General features: G+C 47.9%; 3 protein-coding genes across 6 annotated transcripts in view; 2 read left to right on the top strand and 1 right to left on the bottom strand.

The window, feature by feature from the left end:
* The window catches only part of lmln (leishmanolysin-like (metallopeptidase M8 family)), a 13188-nt gene extending 7252 nt beyond the window's left edge, over positions 1–5936 (top strand). Inside the window, exons 14-16 of one of the 2 annotated variants that reach the window (XM_070975604.1) lie at positions 157–287; positions 377–587; positions 1512–5936. In XM_070975604.1, the coding sequence (XP_070831705.1) occupies positions 157–287; positions 377–587; positions 1512–1612 (443 nt within the window). In that variant the 3' untranslated portion in view covers positions 1613–5936. The remainder of the gene's footprint in view (positions 1–156; positions 288–376; positions 588–1511) is intronic. The other variant, XM_070975603.1, reaches the window with a different exon arrangement.
* Positions 5937–6318: 382 nt separating this feature from the next.
* On the bottom strand, positions 6319–9504 carry lacc1 (laccase (multicopper oxidoreductase) domain containing 1). The gene is made up of 5 exons (XM_070976094.1): positions 8870–9504; positions 8038–8216; positions 7687–7852; positions 7305–7530; positions 6319–6978 (listed from the first exon to the last, which is right to left on the bottom strand). Exons 1-5 carry the CDS (start codon positions 9366–9368, stop codon positions 6723–6725), a joined length of 1326 nt encoding a protein of 441 aa, XP_070832195.1. The 5' UTR covers positions 9369–9504; the 3' UTR covers positions 6319–6722.
* Positions 9505–16212: 6708 nt separating this feature from the next.
* enox1 (ecto-NOX disulfide-thiol exchanger 1) overlaps positions 16213–20000 on the top strand; it is an 84257-nt gene continuing 80469 nt past the window's right edge. For 2 of the 3 annotated variants that reach the window (XM_070975605.1, XM_070975606.1), the window contains exon 1: positions 16213–16429. The gene's annotated coding sequence lies outside the window, so the exon portion shown is untranslated. Of the gene's footprint in view, positions 16440–20000 lie in introns of all 3 variants that reach the window. The other variant, XM_070975607.1, reaches the window with a different exon arrangement.

The following is a 20000-nucleotide window of genomic DNA, read 5'->3' as shown; positions in this document are numbered from 1 at the left end:
TGACTGAAATGTGTTGTGACACTGACTGCTGTCTCCAGTGCTCTCTGTAATCGTGTGTGTGTGTGTGTGTGTGTGTGTGTGTGTGTGTGTGTGTGTGTGTGTGTGTGTGTGTGTGTGTGTGTGTGTGTGTGTGTGTGTGTGTGTGTGTGTGTTCAGACTGGTGGAGGAACTACGGGGCGGAGCAGTATGGGCCGGACTCCGTGTGTCTGTACCAGAAGTCGGCCTTTGTCATGGAGCAGTGCACCAGGAAGATGACGTACCCAGACTGGGGCTCCGGGTGCTACAAGGTGCCGACGACACACTTCTCAGCAGTTTGTAAGTTTGTTTTCCTCGCCGTCAGACGTCGCTCACGCTCAGACTCTCAAATCGTGTCTAGGTGTCGTGCTCGGCTCAGGGCCTGACGGTGTACGTTCAGGATCGCTCCTTCCGCTGCATCCGGAAAGGTCAGCTGCTGAGCGTCAGCGTGCGAGTCAGCGACTGGGTTTACAATGGCGTCCTCATCTGCCCCGCCTGCACCGACTTCTGTGACGACTGCCCGCTCCCCCACCAGCTCCCGCCCATTAACACCTCCAGGAGTAACCCCATTGGTCAGTGTCATCCACCCTCACCTCACATGTTTACATGCAAAGTGTCAGCTGATGCTTCTGCAGCCTGTTCCTATTGGTGGACAGGATGGCACGGAAGCTGCTCAGATGTTAGCTGAGGTGAACAAAGCCAGAATTTTATTAAAGGGAAACCATCAAATGAAGAAATAATGCATTCATTCCAAAAAATACAAGGGAGCTTATTTTGTTATTTAAGTTTAAGTTATTCCTGATGGAAGCCGCCGACGTCACCATGAAGATCGAAATCTGATCAATCTTTAAAAAAATCTAATAGTGCTAATTAGCAGATGTTAGCATGCTAACAAGCTAAGCTGATATGGTGAACATGTTAGCATTATCACTGTGTGCATGTTAGCATGCTAATGTTAGCTTTTAGATCAAAGTGCTGCTGTAAATCCTCAGAACTGCTAGCATAAGAAAAACAGAGAAAATACATGAAGTAAAAATAATGATTAAAAAACGTAAAAATGCCAATTTAAAAAAACATTTAAAGGAAAAAAGAAAAAGTAAATTAACAAAATAATATGAGAAATGAAAAAGACTAAAAATAAATAAAGATTCAAATCAAAAACGAAATATATAGATACAACAAATACATGAAAATTTGGACAAAAGGAAAAGAAGTTATTTATTGATTTTTCACGATCAGGTATTTGATTTTTCTGTCTTCTGCTGTCTTCTCTGGCGTTCCACTCCGATCACCTGGTGTCGATTATCATGACTGAGATGTAAATAATGGGATGTTTCCTGAATCTAGATGATCTTCAGCTGCTCGTGAACTTTCTTTGGGGTTCAGCTTTGATTATCAGGAATCATCGATGATAATTATTGATTATTAGTGATGAGAACTGACTCTGGCAGCTGGAGTACAGGCAGCCGTTCAGCTCAGTCTGCTTCCTCTTTCAGATCCCTGCTCCAGCTCTCCAGGTCTGGCCATCACTCTGTGGCTCCTGCTGCTCAACCTGCTCCCCCTAGTGGCCGGACTGCTGCTCTGCCACTGCAGCTGATGACACACACGCACACGCACACGCACACACACACACACACACACACACACACACACACACACACGCACATGCACACACACACGCACGTAGGTAGCTGGACTTTTCCTGACCTGAACACTCACCTGTCGTCCTCTGTGGATCTAAGCTTCCCCTCCTCCTCCTCTCCTTCTTTCCTTCTGTCTTCATTCCGAAGTTCTTCGTCTGCATTTCCCTCTTCGTCGCTCGTTCCTCAGGACCTCCTCCTCCTCTTCCTGCCCTCAAACGACTGACGCTGTCAGGGATGTTTGCGCTGACGCTCCTTCAGGTGTTGATCTGGTGAATCATCAGTGGTCTGATCGTTTCACGGCTGGCGGCAGCAGACTGGACACATCTCGTCTTTTCGGTTTTTTATGTGGCAGCAGAAAGCGTTTCTACCCAGAATTCACTTCTTTAACTTCAGATTGTCGTCCTTCATGAAAGTCTTTTTTCCTTCTTGCTGTGACTGGAGATGAGTTCTGATCAGAGATCGCTCAAACATTTGAAGACACGACGAACTGACCGAACGAAGCCGATTCAAAGAGGATTTCCTCTGCCGGCTGTCTCTGATTGGCCCAAACACACCAGGAGGACATGTGGGCCACGGCGCCACCTGGTGCTCTCTGACAGGAAGTGGATCATTCATGACGGTTTGTGAGTCTGGATGTAAAGTCACAAACTCGTTTTTTAAAGGTCAGTGTACTTCCTGTGACAGCGTGAGGGTGTGTGTGGTCTGGTGCCCCCCGGTGGCAGCCGGAGGTAACTCTAAAGTTTATTTTTTAAAGTTTTACCCAGAAAACTGGAAATATTAATACGACACCAACAGATCACTTGAGTTTAAATCCACGACTTCCAGACTTCATGTGGCATTCATGAGCAGAATAAATCTGTGGGAGTTTAGAGTGACGACTGTGTGAAGATCAGGTGTGTTTCCATGTAAAGGTCCACAGAGCAGGGATCAGTTTAGCTTCCACATGACAAACAGCAGCAGCAGCAGGGGTCAAAGGTCACACCTGAGGTTTGGCATCAGCGTCGGCTCAAATTCATAAGGCTTTTGTACTTAAACGCGTCTCAGTAGACGTGACGCCTGAATGATCCACCAGAACACCAACGAAGGAGATGATTCACTGTCATGGGCGTTCTGGAAGCTGCTGTCTGTGATTGGTGCTCTGCTGTCTTATTGGACTGCATGGACAAAAAAATAGGAACATCTCAGTGTGACACAGGTGCTAAAATGAGCAGAATGAAGCAGCTCACTGTCAGTCAACATGAAGTCATCCTCAGAAACTTTGAGACCATTCATCCAGACTGAAGCTCCAGAGCGAGTCCGTCAAAGTGTTTGTCCCTCTGAGGACACCTGGAGCTGGACTGGACCGCAGGTCAGCGGCACTGTCCACACTGAGACAGATCAGCACAAACTCAGCAGCTGATCTCAGGTCAGCTGGACTGATGACAGCAGCAGGACAGATGTGAATAACTGAATCAGAGCCTGCAGGACGTCACTGGGCCTCATGCTGAACCACGGACCACCAGCTTTGGTCTTCAGTGTCCAGAGTCCAGATTGAGTCATCCGGACAGCTTCTGACTTCTAGCAGAGTGGAACTGTTGCTTTCACTCATCTTTGTGATCTTTGATCTCACACAGCAGAACGGGCTGACGTGGCTTATTCAAACCATCAGGCGACGTTTCGCAGTGAATCCGACACGTTGGAGCAAAGAGACGCTTCAGGGTCAGAGTCCGTCCTCTGTCCTCTGTCTCCAGCTTCCTGTTGCTGTCTCAGCAGAAGCTTCTGATGTCGTGTTCGGGACGACGAGGTCCAGACGTGTCCAACTCGGACAGGAGGAGGACGAGGAGGATGATGATGGTTTAATGTCGAGCGGTGAACTGAAGAAGCTGCTTCTGTTTGTCAGCCTCTCCCCTCGGATGCAGACAAGTCATCAGGACTGTTTGGACGTTATGTAACGTGGATCATTAGAGCTGATCAGAACAGAAACAGCCAATCAGGTGCTGAAACTGAGCTCACAACAGCCTGATAATCAATAAACAAACAGGTGAGAGTCAAACCACAAACCTTTGTTCCAGATCAGAGCTCTGAGCTCACAGGAAAGCATTCAGTGACCTTTAAACACGACAGCTCGTGTTGCTCAGAAGGACCTTTGACATGTTGACTGACAGTGAGATGGACCAATCAGATGGTTTGAAAGCATCGGTCGAGCCGCCAGCTGGACGCCGGCGTCCTGCTGGGACAGATTTTCCTGTTTTTTTTTTCATATTTGACCGCAGAGAGACGACTGGACCAACAGACTGTCAGGAGAGGAAGAACAAGCCATGAACATCCAAACGGTGGAAACCTGAACAAGCCATAGTTTGATGACGATGATGAAGATTGTTGGTCGTCACGTGTCGGCGCTTTAACGTTTGAGGATGGAAAAGCAGAAGCTGCTCCAAACCGGCTGATGTCAGTCAGTTTCATCTGTTCGTTGGTTTTACATCCAAATCAAAATGTTTGGTCACTCAGCGGCGTCGACTCTCGAATGACAAACCGATCGATCTGTGACACTGAAGCGTCCATCGTCCTCATGCCTCTACAGCGACATCAGGCCTGCGTTAGTTAACGAAAAACAAAGCGCAAACATGAAGCCACGACTGGCTGCGCAGACATGCTGACGACGCGCTGGTCGTAGCACTGCTTAGCTGTTTAATGAAGTGACGGTCCTGGATCAGGACTGTTTGCTGCCTCTCGCCGCGTTGTGCTGAGACGCTTTCAGCAGCAGATTTCTTCAAACCTGAGCCACCAAACCAAAACTAAAGCTCCAGACACCAACAGGCGTCTTCGTCCTGCAGGATCATGGACTAAACGTTTGTCCCGCTGAAAGACACTCGGGTTGTTTTATTACGCATGTGTTGTTTCATTGATCTGAGCTCTGCGGTCTGTACGGTGAAATGCATTATGGGTCAGTTCTGATTGGTTGTAGTCACTGTGGGAGGAAGCTTGTGTTTGCTTCATTTGAGCTCTTCAATGTTTGTTAGTTCACTTCCTGAAGCTGAATGAGGACAGCAGCACAGGAAGGATGAGACTCTGTCACAACTTCCTGTTTAATGAACTTCATGTTCACATAGGCTGACGGTGGAGCGATGGCTGAGGCACCTCCTGGTGGCTGAGCTCCTCGTGGTGGTTGAAGCTCCTCGTGGTGGTTGAAGCTCCTCGCGGTGGTTGAAGCTCCTCGCGGTGGCTGACGCTCCTCGCGGTGGCTGAGGCTCCTCGCGGTGGCTGAGGCTCCTCGCGGTGGTTGAGGCTCCTCGCGGTGGCTGAGGCTCCTCGCGGTGGCTGAGGCTCCTCGCGGTGGTTGAGGCTCCTCGCGGTGGTTGAAGCTCCTCGCGGTGGCTGAGGCTCCTCGCGGTGGCTGAGGCTCCTCGCGGTGGTTGAAGCTCCTCGCGGTGGTTGAAGCTCCTCGCGGTGGCTGAGCTCCTCCTCTCTGTAAAGACGCTGCAGGTCTGATTTCTTTTCCACATCTTAAACAACAACTTGTTGCGTTTGAGCGTAAACGAACCTTTGAGTCGATTCTGTCACTCGTACCGTTTCAAAGGCAGCGCTGGAACTTTATTAGCAGGTCTCATTGAAAATGCTGCAGGTCGCTCCACTGAAACTCTTCTTCTGTTGTCTTTTATTGTGGCTTCACGGTTGTTCTGTTGAGATGAAACAAAACAGCCTGAAAGTGAACTGAAGAGAATCTGACTTTATGTTTTATTTATTTATTGAATCCAACAAATGTAGTGTCCTCGTCCGTCGTGTCCTCCTGTCCGTCGTGTCCTCACCCGTCGCGTCCTCCTGTCCGTCGTGTCCTCCTGTCTGTCGTGTCCTCCTGTCTGTCGTGTCCTCACCCGTCGTGTCCTCCTGTCTGTCCATGTCTTTCAGATGTTTAAGTGGATCTCAGTCTGCTGCTGGTTTGTCAAACACAGATGTTTACAGCTGTTTGTTTGTGAGCTCTGTGTCGATGCCGTCAGTGTGCAGCAGGCTGAGAGACGATCTGACCTCAGATCAGCTGGACTTCAGCTCAGGCTGACTGCCTGCAGGAGGTTCTGCTCTCATGTTGTTTCTGTGATGAAGATATTTACTGTGAAGAAGACTGAAGTCGAGGACTTTGTTTGAAACGTCTGTGGAAAGTCGAGGCGTTCAGCAGGATTTCCTGTTTAGAAACACTGCATCACTCAGCTAATCGTTTTTATTTATTGGTTTTTAGAAAAAGGGCTGCTTTTTAAGACAAATCAAGACAACTTGGAGACATTTGTCAGAATAAATGAGTCTGTATCCCAGAGACGTCTGTGTTGTCTTGTTTTGATCAGGTCATCAGGTGTGTTTTATCTGCGTGTTTCCAGCTGCTTCCTGACCTGCTTGAACATTTCTATCAGTTTCTGACTTTTCTTCTGTCACTAATCCGTTAAAATAAGTTTGTTTTTAGGCATTAATGCTGTTTCGACCAAAAACAGAGGACTTTACTGTCTCTCTGTTCAGAGAACAGGATGTTTGTCTCCAGGAGACAAACGTCACCAGAGATTCTCCAGAGTTTAGCTACTAATTAACTCACAGCGGCCGAATTTCCCACATCTCCCACCTGCACCTGAACTGCTCATTACAGGCACATTAACAGCAGCTGCTGATCTTAATTTGTTCTGTTCAATGAAATCAAGTTTGACTTTAACAGCAGTTAACATTTATTCAACATTAACATCAATAAACTGTTCAACATTTCACCGTAACCTTTAATCAGACAGAACAGTGGAAGTACACTGAAGTAAAAGTACTAATACCACAGTGTGTAAATACTCTGTTACAGGCAAAAGTTCCGTATTGAAAATATTACTAAAAGCATGGAAGTAAAATCAGGAAAATGGACTTAAAGTGTCCCCTGTGACTGCTGTCCTCTTGTCTCTGTAGATCACTGTCTCCTCATGCATGTCACAGCAGGACGTTCCTGTTGGAGCTGTTTGAGGTGGAGCTCATTTCAACAAAGTACAAGTACCTCAAACGTCGGCGTCACTTGAGTAGACACTTGGTTACACTCCACCTCTGGATGTAAAGTAGAGGCATGTGTTTTCACAGTTTCTCCTGCAGTGATTTGCCCCCCCCCCCCCCCCCCCCCCAGACCGGCTGTCCTGCCAGGGGTCCGGCCTGGTCTGCCGTTCCTTTGATCCACAGGAAGCCCACCTGGGTGCCAAAGTTGGTTCCGTCTCTGACGTGAGAGAAGAAGGCTTCGGGGTGGCAGGAGGTGCAGGGCGTCACGCAGGGCCGCTCCGTCGACGTGTCGTCGTGGATGTGTTCCGGCAGGACGCCGACCCTCTGAAGGAGAACTCTGAGGCGGGAGGTTGGATATTTGACAGCACAGCGTCATCATCTCTCATGTGCATAGTGAATAAACGTCCATAAATCTGCTCAGAGATCAGTGATAAAGACGCTTCATCGCGTTTGTGAGTCGACTGTCTGTCCACGCTAACGCGAGCCGCTAGCAGCTCATTCAGCAATTTGACAAAATACGATAAACCAGGAAATGTGTTGCCCACAGCTCATCATCGTTATGTTACCTGTTTACATACCCCAGAGCATCATGGGAGCTGTAGTTCCTTTGATATTAAGAGACAGAGCAGATCTGATCTGAGCTCTGCAGTCAGGCTGAGCTACCTGTTGGCGAGGCGGATGCTGACGTGTGGTCTGGCTGATTCTGGGTCAGTGACGCAGTCCGGATGGATGCGGCTGTAGTCCCCCGCGTGATCTTTGTCCAGGGTGAAGCAACACGAACCCACCGACGGCCCCACCGCCACCACGATGTCGCTCGCACGGCAACCAAACTCCCTCATCATGGCCTCCACCGTCTCCACAGCAACCCCCATCAGGGTCCCTCTCCAACCTGAGCAGTGGTGGAAGTTAACGAAGTACATTTACTCAAGTACTGTAACTAAGTACAATTCTGAAGTACTTGTGCCACATTTATAAGACAGCTTTAGCTACTTGAACACCTGAGGATGTTTTAAATGTTCTGGAAACAAATGAAAGGAACATCGACCTGCATGAGCGACGGCGATGACCTTTAACACTGGATCAGCGAACAGGATCGGCATGCAGTCGGCTCCCGGAGCGGCTAAAACCACCCCGGTCTGATTGGTCAGCATGGCGTCGTAGCTCTCCGGCTCGGCCTTCCCCAGAACCCAGACGTCGTTGGCGTGGTTCACCTGCAGGAAACAGGCCGACACATCGGAGAGCTTCACGCATGAAGCAGACTGTCTGAGATGTAAAGAGCCTCTGTTGTCTCTGTCCTCTTTGGTGGAAACGGAGTATTTTCAATGTGCATCAAATGAGGCGGCAGAGCACACAGGAGGACTCAGTCAGCGGCTCTCACGTGACGACAGTTCAGTACCTTGACCAGACGCAGCAGCTGATGGTGGAAACCAGCACGGAGGGCCAGGCGGCGTCTGTTCTCCTGCACGACGGCCCCGGGGTCCCTCCTGCTCCTGCTGCTGAACAGATTCAAGGAGGACAGAGTCGGGACGTAGGACACGCCGCCTGTCCGAGTACTGAAGCCATGGCCGAAACAGTCTGAGAGACGCAGACAGAGGAAGTGATGCATGTTTCACACCAATCTCCATTCAAAAATCTGTCACTTTAACAAATGGAACTTTATTTAATTTATTAATTTTATAAAATTATTATATGTTCATATAGAGCAACACCTTGCCAACAGATCACACTGAGACCTTTAATACTAAGGAGAACAGACAGAGTGAATAACAGCCATTGAACATGCAGCTGAGCTCAGAGCAGTTTGTAAGAAGGTGAATCTGTCAGGCCGCTCCACTCACAGTAAAAACAGTCTTTTCTAAATGAGGTTTGGTACGGGCTCAGCTTCTGTCAGACCGGGTCATCTGTAATATTATTCTGACAAAAACAACCAGCGAACCGTCAGCAGGAGGTCTGTTGTCACTCAGGGACGTTCAGCCAGCACGTTTTTATTTTATTTTCACAGCATGAATACTTGATTTTCTTCTGGTCCGCTGTCCAGATACTGCGCAATCATGTATTACTGGCTGCGTTATTTTGTGCAATTTCATTAAAGTTTATGATTGATTTGATTGCTTTATGGTCCTTTGACTCCACAGCTCTGTCATAATTGTTTGTTTGTTTGTTTGTTTTGTAATTTACCTCCACATGCAGCAGACTGTAAATACCTTCATGTGTTCATGCAAACCGACCTGGAATCAGTGTTGACTGCAGGACTGTGACCTCTCCCTGCAGGCCGGGCAGCTGCTGCAGGAACGCCGACACTTCTTCTTCTACGACTCCTTCACCAGGTGAGTCCGTGTGGGCGGAGTCGCTGCAGCTCGGACAGGTGAGGCTGTCCACGGGCTTCACCTTGTACTCAAAGGTGTACACGGCCGTGAAAAGCTGCTCCTGGTACCGACGCAGCACGTCTCGGCCCCGCGGGGACGTGAGGACCCTGACGGAGCTTAGGTCCAGCCGGTCCACGGTCTGCTTGAATCGGTAGAGACACTCGGCAGTGGAGGCGGAGTCCAGGACGTGCACGGTCCCGGACGCGCTGAGAGTCTTGTCTGACAGGCTGTTTGCGTCCCCCTGACTTCTCCCGCACAGCAGGAACACATGCGGCTCTGATGCGGATTCCTCCAGCAGAGACGCGCCGGTGCATGTCGCACAGCAGCCGTGAACCAGATCCACCAGGACAGCCTCACACATCGCGGACAGCCGGGAGGAAAGCTCACAGTCAGGGTTCGTGGACGCGTCTGTGCTGCTTCATGGAGGTCTGACAGGAACACGGCCGAGAAACTCCGCGGCTCTGCACTTCCTGCCGCAGCGTCGCTCCGCCCACACTGGAAAGTCCGACCCGGCCTGTGGATCCGGTCCCGGGCCGCTCCCCCCGCCTCTGCTGGCGGACTGGAACCACAGGAGACAGAAGATTTCCACTGCGGCCCAGTTTAAAGAAGCTTTGTGAAATGAGCAGAAAAGAGAGAAACTGGAGTCTGTTTGAATCAAACTTTATTCAGAGACACAAACAAACAAACAAACAAACAAACAAACAAACAAACAAACAGCTCTGAGTGCTCTAATGAGAAATAACCAACAGCTGATCTGTAGGACTCCAAACAGCCAATCAGATCAGATTAGGAGACACGGGGCCCCTGAACACATGGGGGCCTCCACCCTCTTACACAAGAGCAAGACCCCAGACTGAGAGACAAAAAGACCACAGAGAGCCTCAGAGCAGCTCCAGACGGTCGCTTCTGAAGCTCCTTCCTGTTTTTCATCCATAAAACAGTGAACGTGCCTTTGAGCACCGCTGTGTGTCTGAGGAAGAAGTACCTTATTTTTCAACCTGGACAACAAAACAAACAAACAACAACAACATGACAGTAAACATGAACAAACCCACTGCAGCTTCGTAGAACAGAGTCAAATAGCGTAGACTCAGCTGCTTCATTTAGACCCAAAAACCTGGAAAAAGGTTTAAAAATACCAGAATTACTTTAAATTACTACACATTTGAAGTCTTCTGAAGGACAGAACTTTGTCCTCTGAGGACAGCTAGTGGTGTTGAGACACAGAAACAAGCTTCCAGAGCGAGACAGACGTGTCAAACACTGGAGCGTCTGTGACACTGAGCTGTGTTCATTATAAGACACGTTTATCTGGACACGTCCACAGCCGCTCACCCCGTCACATTATCAAGAACAAAGAGACAAACGTCTTCCTCAGACTTCATGGAGAATCTTCCTCACCCTTCACCAAACTCCTCCTCCTCCTCCTCCTCCTCCTCCTCCTCCTCCTCCTCTTCTTTCCTTTCACTTTCACATTTTAGAGGCAGGAAACAGAATTTACTGTTTGATTCAGTTTAACTGAAGTTTTGGCTTTTGGCTCTCTGTCTGTTGGTTTGTGTCTGTTGGTTTGTGTCTGTTGGTTTTGTGTCTCTCTGGTTTTGTGTCTGTTGGTTTGTGTCTGTTGGTTTTGTGTCTGTTGGTTTTGTGTCTGTTGGTTTTGTGTCTGTTGGTTTTGTGTCTGTTGGTTTTGTGTCTCTCTGGTTTTGTGTCTGTTGGTTTGTGTCTGTTGGTTTGTGTCTGTTGGTTTGTGTCTGTTGGTTTTGTGTCTGTTGGTTTGTGTCTGTTGGTTTTGTGTCTCTCTGGTTTTGTGTCTGTTGGTTTGTGTCTGTTGGTTTTGTGTCTGTTGGTTTGTGTCTGTTGGTTTGTGTCTGTTGGTTTGTGTCTGTTGGTTTTATGTCTGTTGGTTTGTGTCTGTTGGTTTTGTGTCTGTTGGTTTGTGTCTGTTGGTTTGTGTCTGTTGGTTTTGTGTCTGTTGGTTTGTGTCTGTTGGTTTGTGTCTGTTGGTTTGTGTCTGTCTGCTGTGCTGAGTCAAAGTGAGCAGATCATTGGTCTGTTCTGTCTTTCTGTCTTCTGTCCAGTCGTTCGTCTTCGTCTTGTCACCTCTCTGATGAAGGCTCTCACGTCTCTGACAGTTTTCTGAAATGTTGGACATGTTGATGTAGCATCAGGACAGGAGTCACTGTGTCTTCTGGAAGGAGGACACAGCTTTGGTGGACCAGACAGTCTCCTGTGAGGAGGTGAGACCTCTAAAGCCACACAGGTTTCAGTAATGAGAGGACGCTGAGTCCTCCTGACTCACCTGACTCACCTGAGGAATAACCAGCAGACAGCGTGGGAACGCGAGCCTCTGGCAGCACGGACCAGCAGGAGCTGGACTTCACTGGATCCTGGCCTCGCTTGACCTGACTGTCCATCAGGACCATCAGGACCAGTTTATAGCGGCGGGTCAAAGATCCAGCAGCAAGCAGGAAGTGAACGTTCAGCTGAGAGCTTATCGTCCAATCAAAAGGAGAATTCTGTCTCTAAAAGTTTGGGATGACGAAGAGAGGACAAAGACACAGAGACTGAAGCTTCCTGTTTCTCTGAGTGTGTGTGTGCACGTGTGTGCACGAGCGCGTGTGCGACTCTACCACCTGACTGACTCACCTGATGAACTGGAAGGTGCAGGAAGTTCCCGGTGCTGTTTGTCAGCCGCGCTGTCGTCACAAAGAAGCAAAAACTCCTCAGAGAGAAATAACGCTGTCGTTACGCTGACTCATCGGCGTTACGCTGACTCATCGGCGTTACGCTGACTCATCAGCGTTACGCTGACTCATCAGTGTTACGCTGAACTCACAGTTTGTGGCTTTGACTCGAGGCTCTTTGGGAAGTTCAGGAGGACGATGATGAAATAATGAATCTTTGAAAAGGAAATCTCAGCGTGTGAACCAACAGGCTGAAAAACACCTGAAGAAGACGAGCAGGCTGCAGCGCAGTGACTGAGGAAGTATTCAGATGTGTTACTGAGGTAAAAGTACTAATACTACACTGTAAAGTCCTGCATTGAACATGTTACTTCGCTGTGTTAGTTTAATGAGTAAAATGTACTTGAAGGGTTGGCAGTACAAGTCCTCAGAGCAGTAAAGTGTGTCTCTTGTCCTCTTGTCTCTGGTCTCTGTAGATCCTTGTGTCCCCTGTGTCTCTTGTCCTCTTGTCTCTGTAGATCCTTGTGTCCCCTGTTTCTCTTGTCCTCTTGTCTCTGGTCTCTGTAGATCCTTGTGTCCCCTGTGTCTCTTGTCCTCTTGTCTCTGGTCTCTGTAGATCTTTGTGTCCCCTGTGTCTCTTGTCCTCTTGTCTCTGTAGATCCTTGTGTCCCCTGTGTCTCTTGTCCTCTTGTCTCTGGTCTCTGTAGATCCTTGTGTCCCCTGTGTCTCTTGTCCTCTTGTCTCTGTAGATCCTTGTGTCCCCTGTGTCTCTTGTCCTCTTGTCTCTGTAGATCCTTGTGTCCCCTGTGTCTCTTGTCCTCTTGTCTCTGATCGTTTGCTTTGGAGACGTTGTGAACACAGTGTTAAACGTGGTCTCAAAGTGACGCCTTCACCATGTTTGTTTGGTCCACAGGATTCCAAACACATTGAGATGATTGAGAGGAAAAGCAGCCAATCAGACGTCTGAGAAGATCGAACATCACATGACTCCACAGCAGAGATCAATAAACCATTAAAATAACAGATGATCAGTCGACTGTTCGTTTCAGCTGTTCTTGTATAAACTAGTTTAATTTATGACAAAGAATCCTGATTTGTTTTCATCGTATTCAGATTAATTTATGGAGTAAATGAAGCTGTCAGGAAATGTAGTGTAGAAGTAGAAAATACTCAAAGTACTTGGAACATTTTTCTGCATTGTGTTCTTTGACATTTTCCTGATTATACTCTTGTACTTTGACTTAAATAACACGTTTATTGCAGGAGTTTTGCTTGTAACGGATTGTGGTATTAGTACTTTATTATGAAGTGAAGGATCTGAATACTTCCGCTGTAGTGATTGTACTTCACAGTACGCAGTAAGGATTCAGTATTTGACAGTAGATCAAAGTGTGTCATGTTGTAGCTCTGAAGCGTATTTAAAGTTAAAGCTGGCCAGCAGGAGGCGCCAGAGACCAGCTCAGGCTTCACCTTCACCAGCTTCATCATCCTCAGCCCTCCATCACCTGCTGCGTCCATGTCCGTCCTCCTAAAGAGACGTCACAGTAAAATATTCTTTCATTTTCATATTTCAGCAGTTTGGTTTGTTTTTATATTCTGTCAAAAACACGTTTTTCTACAAATTCAACAAAGTAACAAGAAGAGATTTTTCAGGTCAATAAAGCACAAACATGTCCACGTCCACGTGCACAAATGTCCACACATGTCCACTCAGGACAAGGGGGGGACATCTTGTCCAGCCTGTCTGACGTCCAGCCTCCGCAGTGCTGAGCAGAGACGAGCCGACAAAAATGTTAATTAATGTTAATGTGAGTTTAGTTGTAGCCGTCAGTCAGCTGTGGTCTCTGAGTTCATGTGTTCACCTCCTTCATCCAGTCATGTGTTCACAGTCAGCCTGTTCACCTGTGGAATGATCCAATCAGGTGTTTCTGGAGCGTTCCATCCTTCAGTCTGTGAAACTGTCGCTGCATCAGATTCACAATCAGCAGATATTTACAGAGATCAATGAAAAACATTCAGCATACTGACTCTGAGCTGTTCTCAGGTCAGTTTGTGTCAGAGAGGATCAGATCAGCTGATCACTTTCTGATTGATCAGCTGATCACTTTCTGATTGATCAGCTGATCACTTTCTGATTGATCAGCTGATCACTTTCTGATTGATCAGCTGATCACTTTGTGTTTCACTCTCAGCCGTCCTACCTGAAAGAAACCCCTGCAGACAGTCCTCAGGGCTGAAACAGGTTTATCACTGATCACATCGATAAACATTTCTGTTTGTCTTTACAGTCAGTGTCCTCCTAAAAGACGCTGGACCGTCAGAGACAGACAGTAACGCTCTGAGCTGTTCAACACGTGAATAAAACATCTGTCCGTCCTCATGCAGCGCGTCTTAAAGCTCAGCGGGTGGATGTTTGTCTTAAAGTGTCTCTTCAGTATGGATGTCCCTCTTTGAGCAGTGGACAGTTCATTTTGTCCTCGTCTCCTCAGTCCAAACTCACCTGCAGTGGTTGAACAGCTTCTCGTGTGCTGCGTGTTTCAGGTCACATGACGTGCTTCATGTATGACGAGTGGCCTCGGTGGACGTCTGCTCTGCTTCCTGTCCTCTGTCCTCTGGAGCTCACGGTCGTCTCCGCTGTCAGAGCGAGTTCATCATCAGGCCGCACGCAGGAGGCGTACCTGCACAGGTGACCACAACACACAGCACAGGTATTACACAACATACACAACACACACAATACACACAACACACACAATACACACAACATACACAATACACACAACATACACAATACACACAATATACACAATACACACAACACACACAATACACACAACATACACAATACACACAACATACACAATACACACAACACACACAATACACACAACATACACAATACACACAACACACACAATACACACAACATACACAATACACACAATACACACAATATACACAATATACACAACATACACAACACACACAATATACACAACATACACAACACACACAATACACACAATATACACAGTACACACAACATACACAATATACACAACATACACAGTACACACAGTACACACAGTACACATCTTTATGCAGTTTCACATTCAGAGAGAGGGTTCGGCCTTGAGGACACGTCCTCTCACATGTTGTGATGATGTTGTTGCTGGTTGACTCCAAAAACGTCTTCTGGGGTCAAAGGTTAAAGGAACAAGACGTTTGTTGACGTGAGAACTTGAGCGTAGACGAGAGGTCAGACTCTGCTCTGCTGGAGGAAACAAAAGGAAGCAGACCAAAGTCTGGAGACGGACAGTTTCCTGTTGGCGGTCGCTCCACGACCTCGAGACCAAAGTGCTCCTGATGACTGTCGTCTGTTTCTTAGTTTAATTGTCTGTTAACGGATTAACGAGCAGCAAACGTTCAGCGCCGCGGCGCTGCACGATGCCGTTTACGTTACTGCGGTTTGCTCGGTGAAAGGCCGCTGAAGAGTCTGGAAACAAGACAGAGAACGTTATTCGCGTTCATGTGTCCTCTGTGAAGCCGTTAACGCTGACTGAACACGAGTTCGTCGTGTTGTTTGTAGCTGTCAGATTTAAAACCAATGTCCACCGTCAGCCCACGCTGCTCCTCTGACTGCTGACATCTGTCCCTCTTATGAAAACATGTTGGTGCTCGATAAAAGCTCCTCGTGGTTTCTTGGTTTGATCGATCTGAGCGACAGTAAACGACACAAACATCTGCATTTTGAGTGTGTGTTAGTGTTTCCATTGCAGAAAAAAATCACTTCCTGCCCTACACAGCAAGGGTCATGTGACGTCATGTGAGAGCAGCTGTTAAAATAACACAGCTGTTAGCTGTTAGCTGATTCATGCTCCCCTCAGGATGAACTGTAAAACTTTATTGATCTCTGATTTTTCATCCAGCGCCACCATCAGGCCAACGTGTTCGTGTTCAATGCTTTATGATCAAATACCTGCAGGATCAATGACGTTCAGCCTCACCTGGGCTCTGTTAGCATGCTAACATGCTAAAGTAAGATGGCGGACATGGTAAACACCTGAGACATCAACATGCTAACACCGTCAACAAATTGATCCTTATCAGGGCGCATGTGTCGCGGCTGTCAGTGCTCTGCGGTGGCCGCAGGTTCGACTCCCACCTGCGGCTCATGTGCTGCGTGTCGCCCCCCCCGCCCCGCCCCCTCTCCTGTCATACCTTCAGCTGTCTCTGTATAAAGGCTAGAAAAGCCCCCAAAATAAACAAAAAAGATCCTTATCAATAATGTTTGTTTATCTCACGAGTTTATGACGGATTTAATCAATCAATCAGCTTTATTGATCATTTAATATCACAAATCGCAAATGTGGAACGTGCACAGAACAGACCAATCAGATTCCAGCACGGACACTCAGGATGAATGAATTATAGGTTATGGATCGTGAACATATGTGAAGAGCCGGCCCGTGCTCGCTCAGAACCCGGTTCATGCGCTCTCTGTCCCCGCTGTCCCGGGCTCCACCGCTCGGTCGTCGTGCACGGCGCTCTCTCGGGGACGCGCCCCCGGGTTCCGTCGTACCGGAGGCAGCAGCGGCGGCGGCGGCGGCAGCTCGGAGTCACCGGAGCGCCTGAGAGGAGCCACGCAGACGGCAGCGTCGTCTCCAGCTTCGCTCGCACCGGGATTTACTCACGCCGAGATTCGGGAGCATCTGTCGGATCCCTCCGCGCCTGAACGGTAAGAAGAAGTCCGCTCTGCGCCCTGTTTTTCCCGCTGTGTGTGCTATGCTGGAGCGCTCCTGCCGCTCGTCCACCGCTGAACGTGCAGCTCAGTTCAGCTCACAAACGCGAGCCCACCGCGGACCAGCAGGGACCAGCAGGGACTGAAGTGAGTCCGTAGACCAGGTCCAGAGCGGCTCCGGTCTGAGAGACAAGATGTGAAGTGTCTGCGCTGTTAGAGGATGGAGGTCTGGAACAATGACACAAAGGCTCTGCACGGAGCCACCTTCAGCTCAGCAGTTTGAAGTGTTCATCATCCTCATCAGACTGAAGTGAGCTGAGAGAGAAAATATGAACGAACGAACGAATGAATGAGTGAGTGAGTGAGTGAGTGAGTGAGTGAGTGAACACACAGAAGGTTTCTGCTGCTGCTTCTGGACAATCATCAGAAAGTGTCCTCAGCTCTGTGTGTGTGTGTGTGTGTGTGTGTGTGTGTGCGTGTGTGTGTGTGTGTGTGTGAGATGCCCTTCACATCAGTTCACCTTGACCAGCCCTCAGCATCACGGACAGCTGCGTTCATCCAGCTCGGACAGAGAAAACGGGATTTTAAGACGTTAAGAAAACGTTCAAATGTCCTCTCAGAGACAGACAGAGACACTCAGAGACATTCAGAGACATTCAGAGACATTCAGAGACACTCAGAGACAGTCAGAGACATTCAGAGACACTCAGAGACATTCAGAGACATTCAGAGACAGTCAGAGACACTCAGAGACATTCAGAGACAGTCAGAGACATTCAGAGACATTCAGAGACACTCAGAGACACTCAGAGACAGTCACAGTTCATTAGACTTCACCGGCTCTCTGCTTCAGAGGCTCTCGTGATGCGTTCAGTGAACTTCATTCATCTTATGAAATGACTGAGTGCAGCCGTTCATCAGCCAATCAACACGTCACAAAACTAAAAACAGTCAGAGGCTCAAAAAGAGAAACTTCGACTAAATATATTAAAAATGTGCAAGAACACAGTTAAGAAAAGGAAATGTTTGTGTTTTTAGTTATTTAACGAGACGTCGCTCTGATTAGATTTAAATGATCCTTTTGGTCGTAAACGCTGCGTTCAGGTCGCCTGATGGACGGACGCTCAGGACGTCTGTGAGGACTACCTGTCCATCAAAGGTTGTTTGATGGACAAGAGTTCCATTAAACTTGCCGTGAGGCGTCCATGTTTGTTTGTTTCAGGCAGAGTCCTCCTCTGTGCATTGCATTGTGGGACACGCGTCCATCAGAGCACGCTGATCAATGAGTGTGTGAGCGGTGAACACCTGCGTGGGGCTGTGACGCGTCGCTGCGTCCTCGCCTCAAACCCTTCCTGTCTCCGTCCTTCAGTTCCTCCTTCAGAGCCGCAGGTGAGCTCTGACCGAGCTGCTCACAAACACCTGCACATGGAAACACGTCGCCTGGGCGACGGCCTCACCTGAGCGGAGGCGCTGAGCGTCAACACGAGAGACAAACAGCTCCTGACAACGAGCTGACGTCAGACCGTCTGTACTGAAGCAAACGCAGTAATACCACAGAGTGAGACATGTATAGAGATTTTTACTCCAGTCAAAGTACTGAAGCATTAGTATCATGGTACTTCATGGTACTACTGATCGTGTATTTGTTCATGATGTTTGTTTTTCTGATCTGAATCTGCAGAGTTACAGAGACTACAGTAAACATCAGGGAGTGAAAACCACAGGACGTCCCTCTGACGTGCAGTAAAAGTACAACATAGTACAAAATGTAACGTACAGGTACCTCAAAATTGTACTTCAGTGCAGTATCTGATGTCCTGCCTCTCATTGGCTGATCAGGAGGCGTGTTTGTGTCGTTGGTCCGTGACGGCTGATGTTTGTATGAGTAACCTGAAAAATCAGCTTTTTATCGTTGATCGATAAAACTCAATCAATCAATCAATCAATCAATCAATCAATCAATCAATTGGTCGTTTTGGACGTTTCAGACGTTCTGATACAAAGAAACTCTGAAGCTTCTTTAAAAGATAAATTAGATGAAGGTCAATGTGCAGTTTTAGGTCACAAGGCCTGATCAATCAATCAATCGATCGATCGATCAATCGATCGATCGATGGATGATGATCATCAGATTTCAAGCATGTATTGCTGTAGTATTCCTATAGTATTCCTGTAGTATTCTTGTAGTATTCCTATAGTATTCCTGTAGTATTCTTGTAGTATTCCTGTAGTATTCTTGTAGTATTCCTGTAGTATTCTCATGGTATTCTTGTAGTATTCCTTTAGTATTCTTGTGGTATTCCTGTAGTATTCCTGTAGTATTCTTGTAGTATTCCTATAGTATTCCTGTAGTATTCTTGTAATATTCCTGTAGTATTCTTTTAGTATTCCTGTAGTATTCTTGTGGTATTCCTGTAGTATTCTCATGGTATTCTTGTAGTATTCCTTTAGTATTCTTGTAGTATTCTTGTGGTATTCCTGTAGTATTCCTGTAGTATTCTTGTGGTATTCTTGTAGTATCTTGTAGAATTCCTGTAGTATTCCTGTAGTATTCCTATAGTATTCCTGCAGTATTCTTGTGGTATTCTCGTAGTATTCTTGTAGTATTCTTGTGGTATTCTTGTAGTATTCTTGTAGTATTCTTGTGGTATTCTTGTAGTATTCCAGAGCAAAGACTTTGGTTTTGTTCCAGGTGTCGTGTTCGGTTGGGTTCTGGTTTGGACCGTCTCCACTTTAAGAACTTATGACAGGCAGTAGCAGTACTAGTACTGTAGTAGTAGTAGTCGTCTTGTAGTTTTGAGTGTGGTTAAAGCTGAACAGACGTCATATTGTCTCCATCCTCCACACATCAGCGGCTCTGTGTGTTTCTGTCTTTGGTCTCTTTTCACAGTACAAGTACACGAAGCGCCGCCGCCTTTGTCCTTCAGTGACTCTGCAGGTTGAATAAACTTTATTGACATCGTCACTGGACAGAGGCGTCCTCGCTCCGTCGATGTGTCCAGTGTGGACATTAAAGACGAAGAGCGTCACACAGTGTCTGCTCAGCTTCCTGTCATGATGTGTGTGATGTCACCGGCAAATGATGGCGAGTGGCGATTCCCACGAGGCGATGGAACCACAGACACCACCCATCATCATCATCATCATCATCATCATCAGCAACAAACAGCTCTCTGTTGTCTGCAGGCTGTGACATCATGAACTGACACTGCCGGGGTGACGTGGGGTCGGTTTGGCCTGAGTGGGTCGCCCTCAGGCCTGAGGGTCGTGAGGGAGGACGAGGATGATGAGTTCTCACAGGAGACAGTGGACACGCAGCGGCAGCCTCCATCGCTGAGCTCAGAGACTCGGCATCCGTCAGAGTCCTCGCGGTGGACGGGGAAGCCCTCAGCCTCCTGCTGTCTTTGTGCTCCACGCGTCTCATTACACCGCGTGGAGAAAGCAGCCGTTAGCTTCCGTAATGCGATTATCCGTCCTCTCGGTGTCTTCTGCACGTTCTGCTGAGCCACCGCACAAACACTCATTGACCCACGCTGCCGCTCGCAGGGACGCGGCCGCTGACGGCGGC

Source organism: Chaetodon trifascialis, chromosome 12 (assembly GCF_039877785.1).
Source record: "Chaetodon trifascialis isolate fChaTrf1 chromosome 12, fChaTrf1.hap1, whole genome shotgun sequence".
Taxonomy (NCBI): Eukaryota; Metazoa; Chordata; class Actinopteri; order Chaetodontiformes; family Chaetodontidae; genus Chaetodon; species Chaetodon trifascialis.
This window is presented reverse-complemented; position numbering and strand designations above follow the sequence as displayed.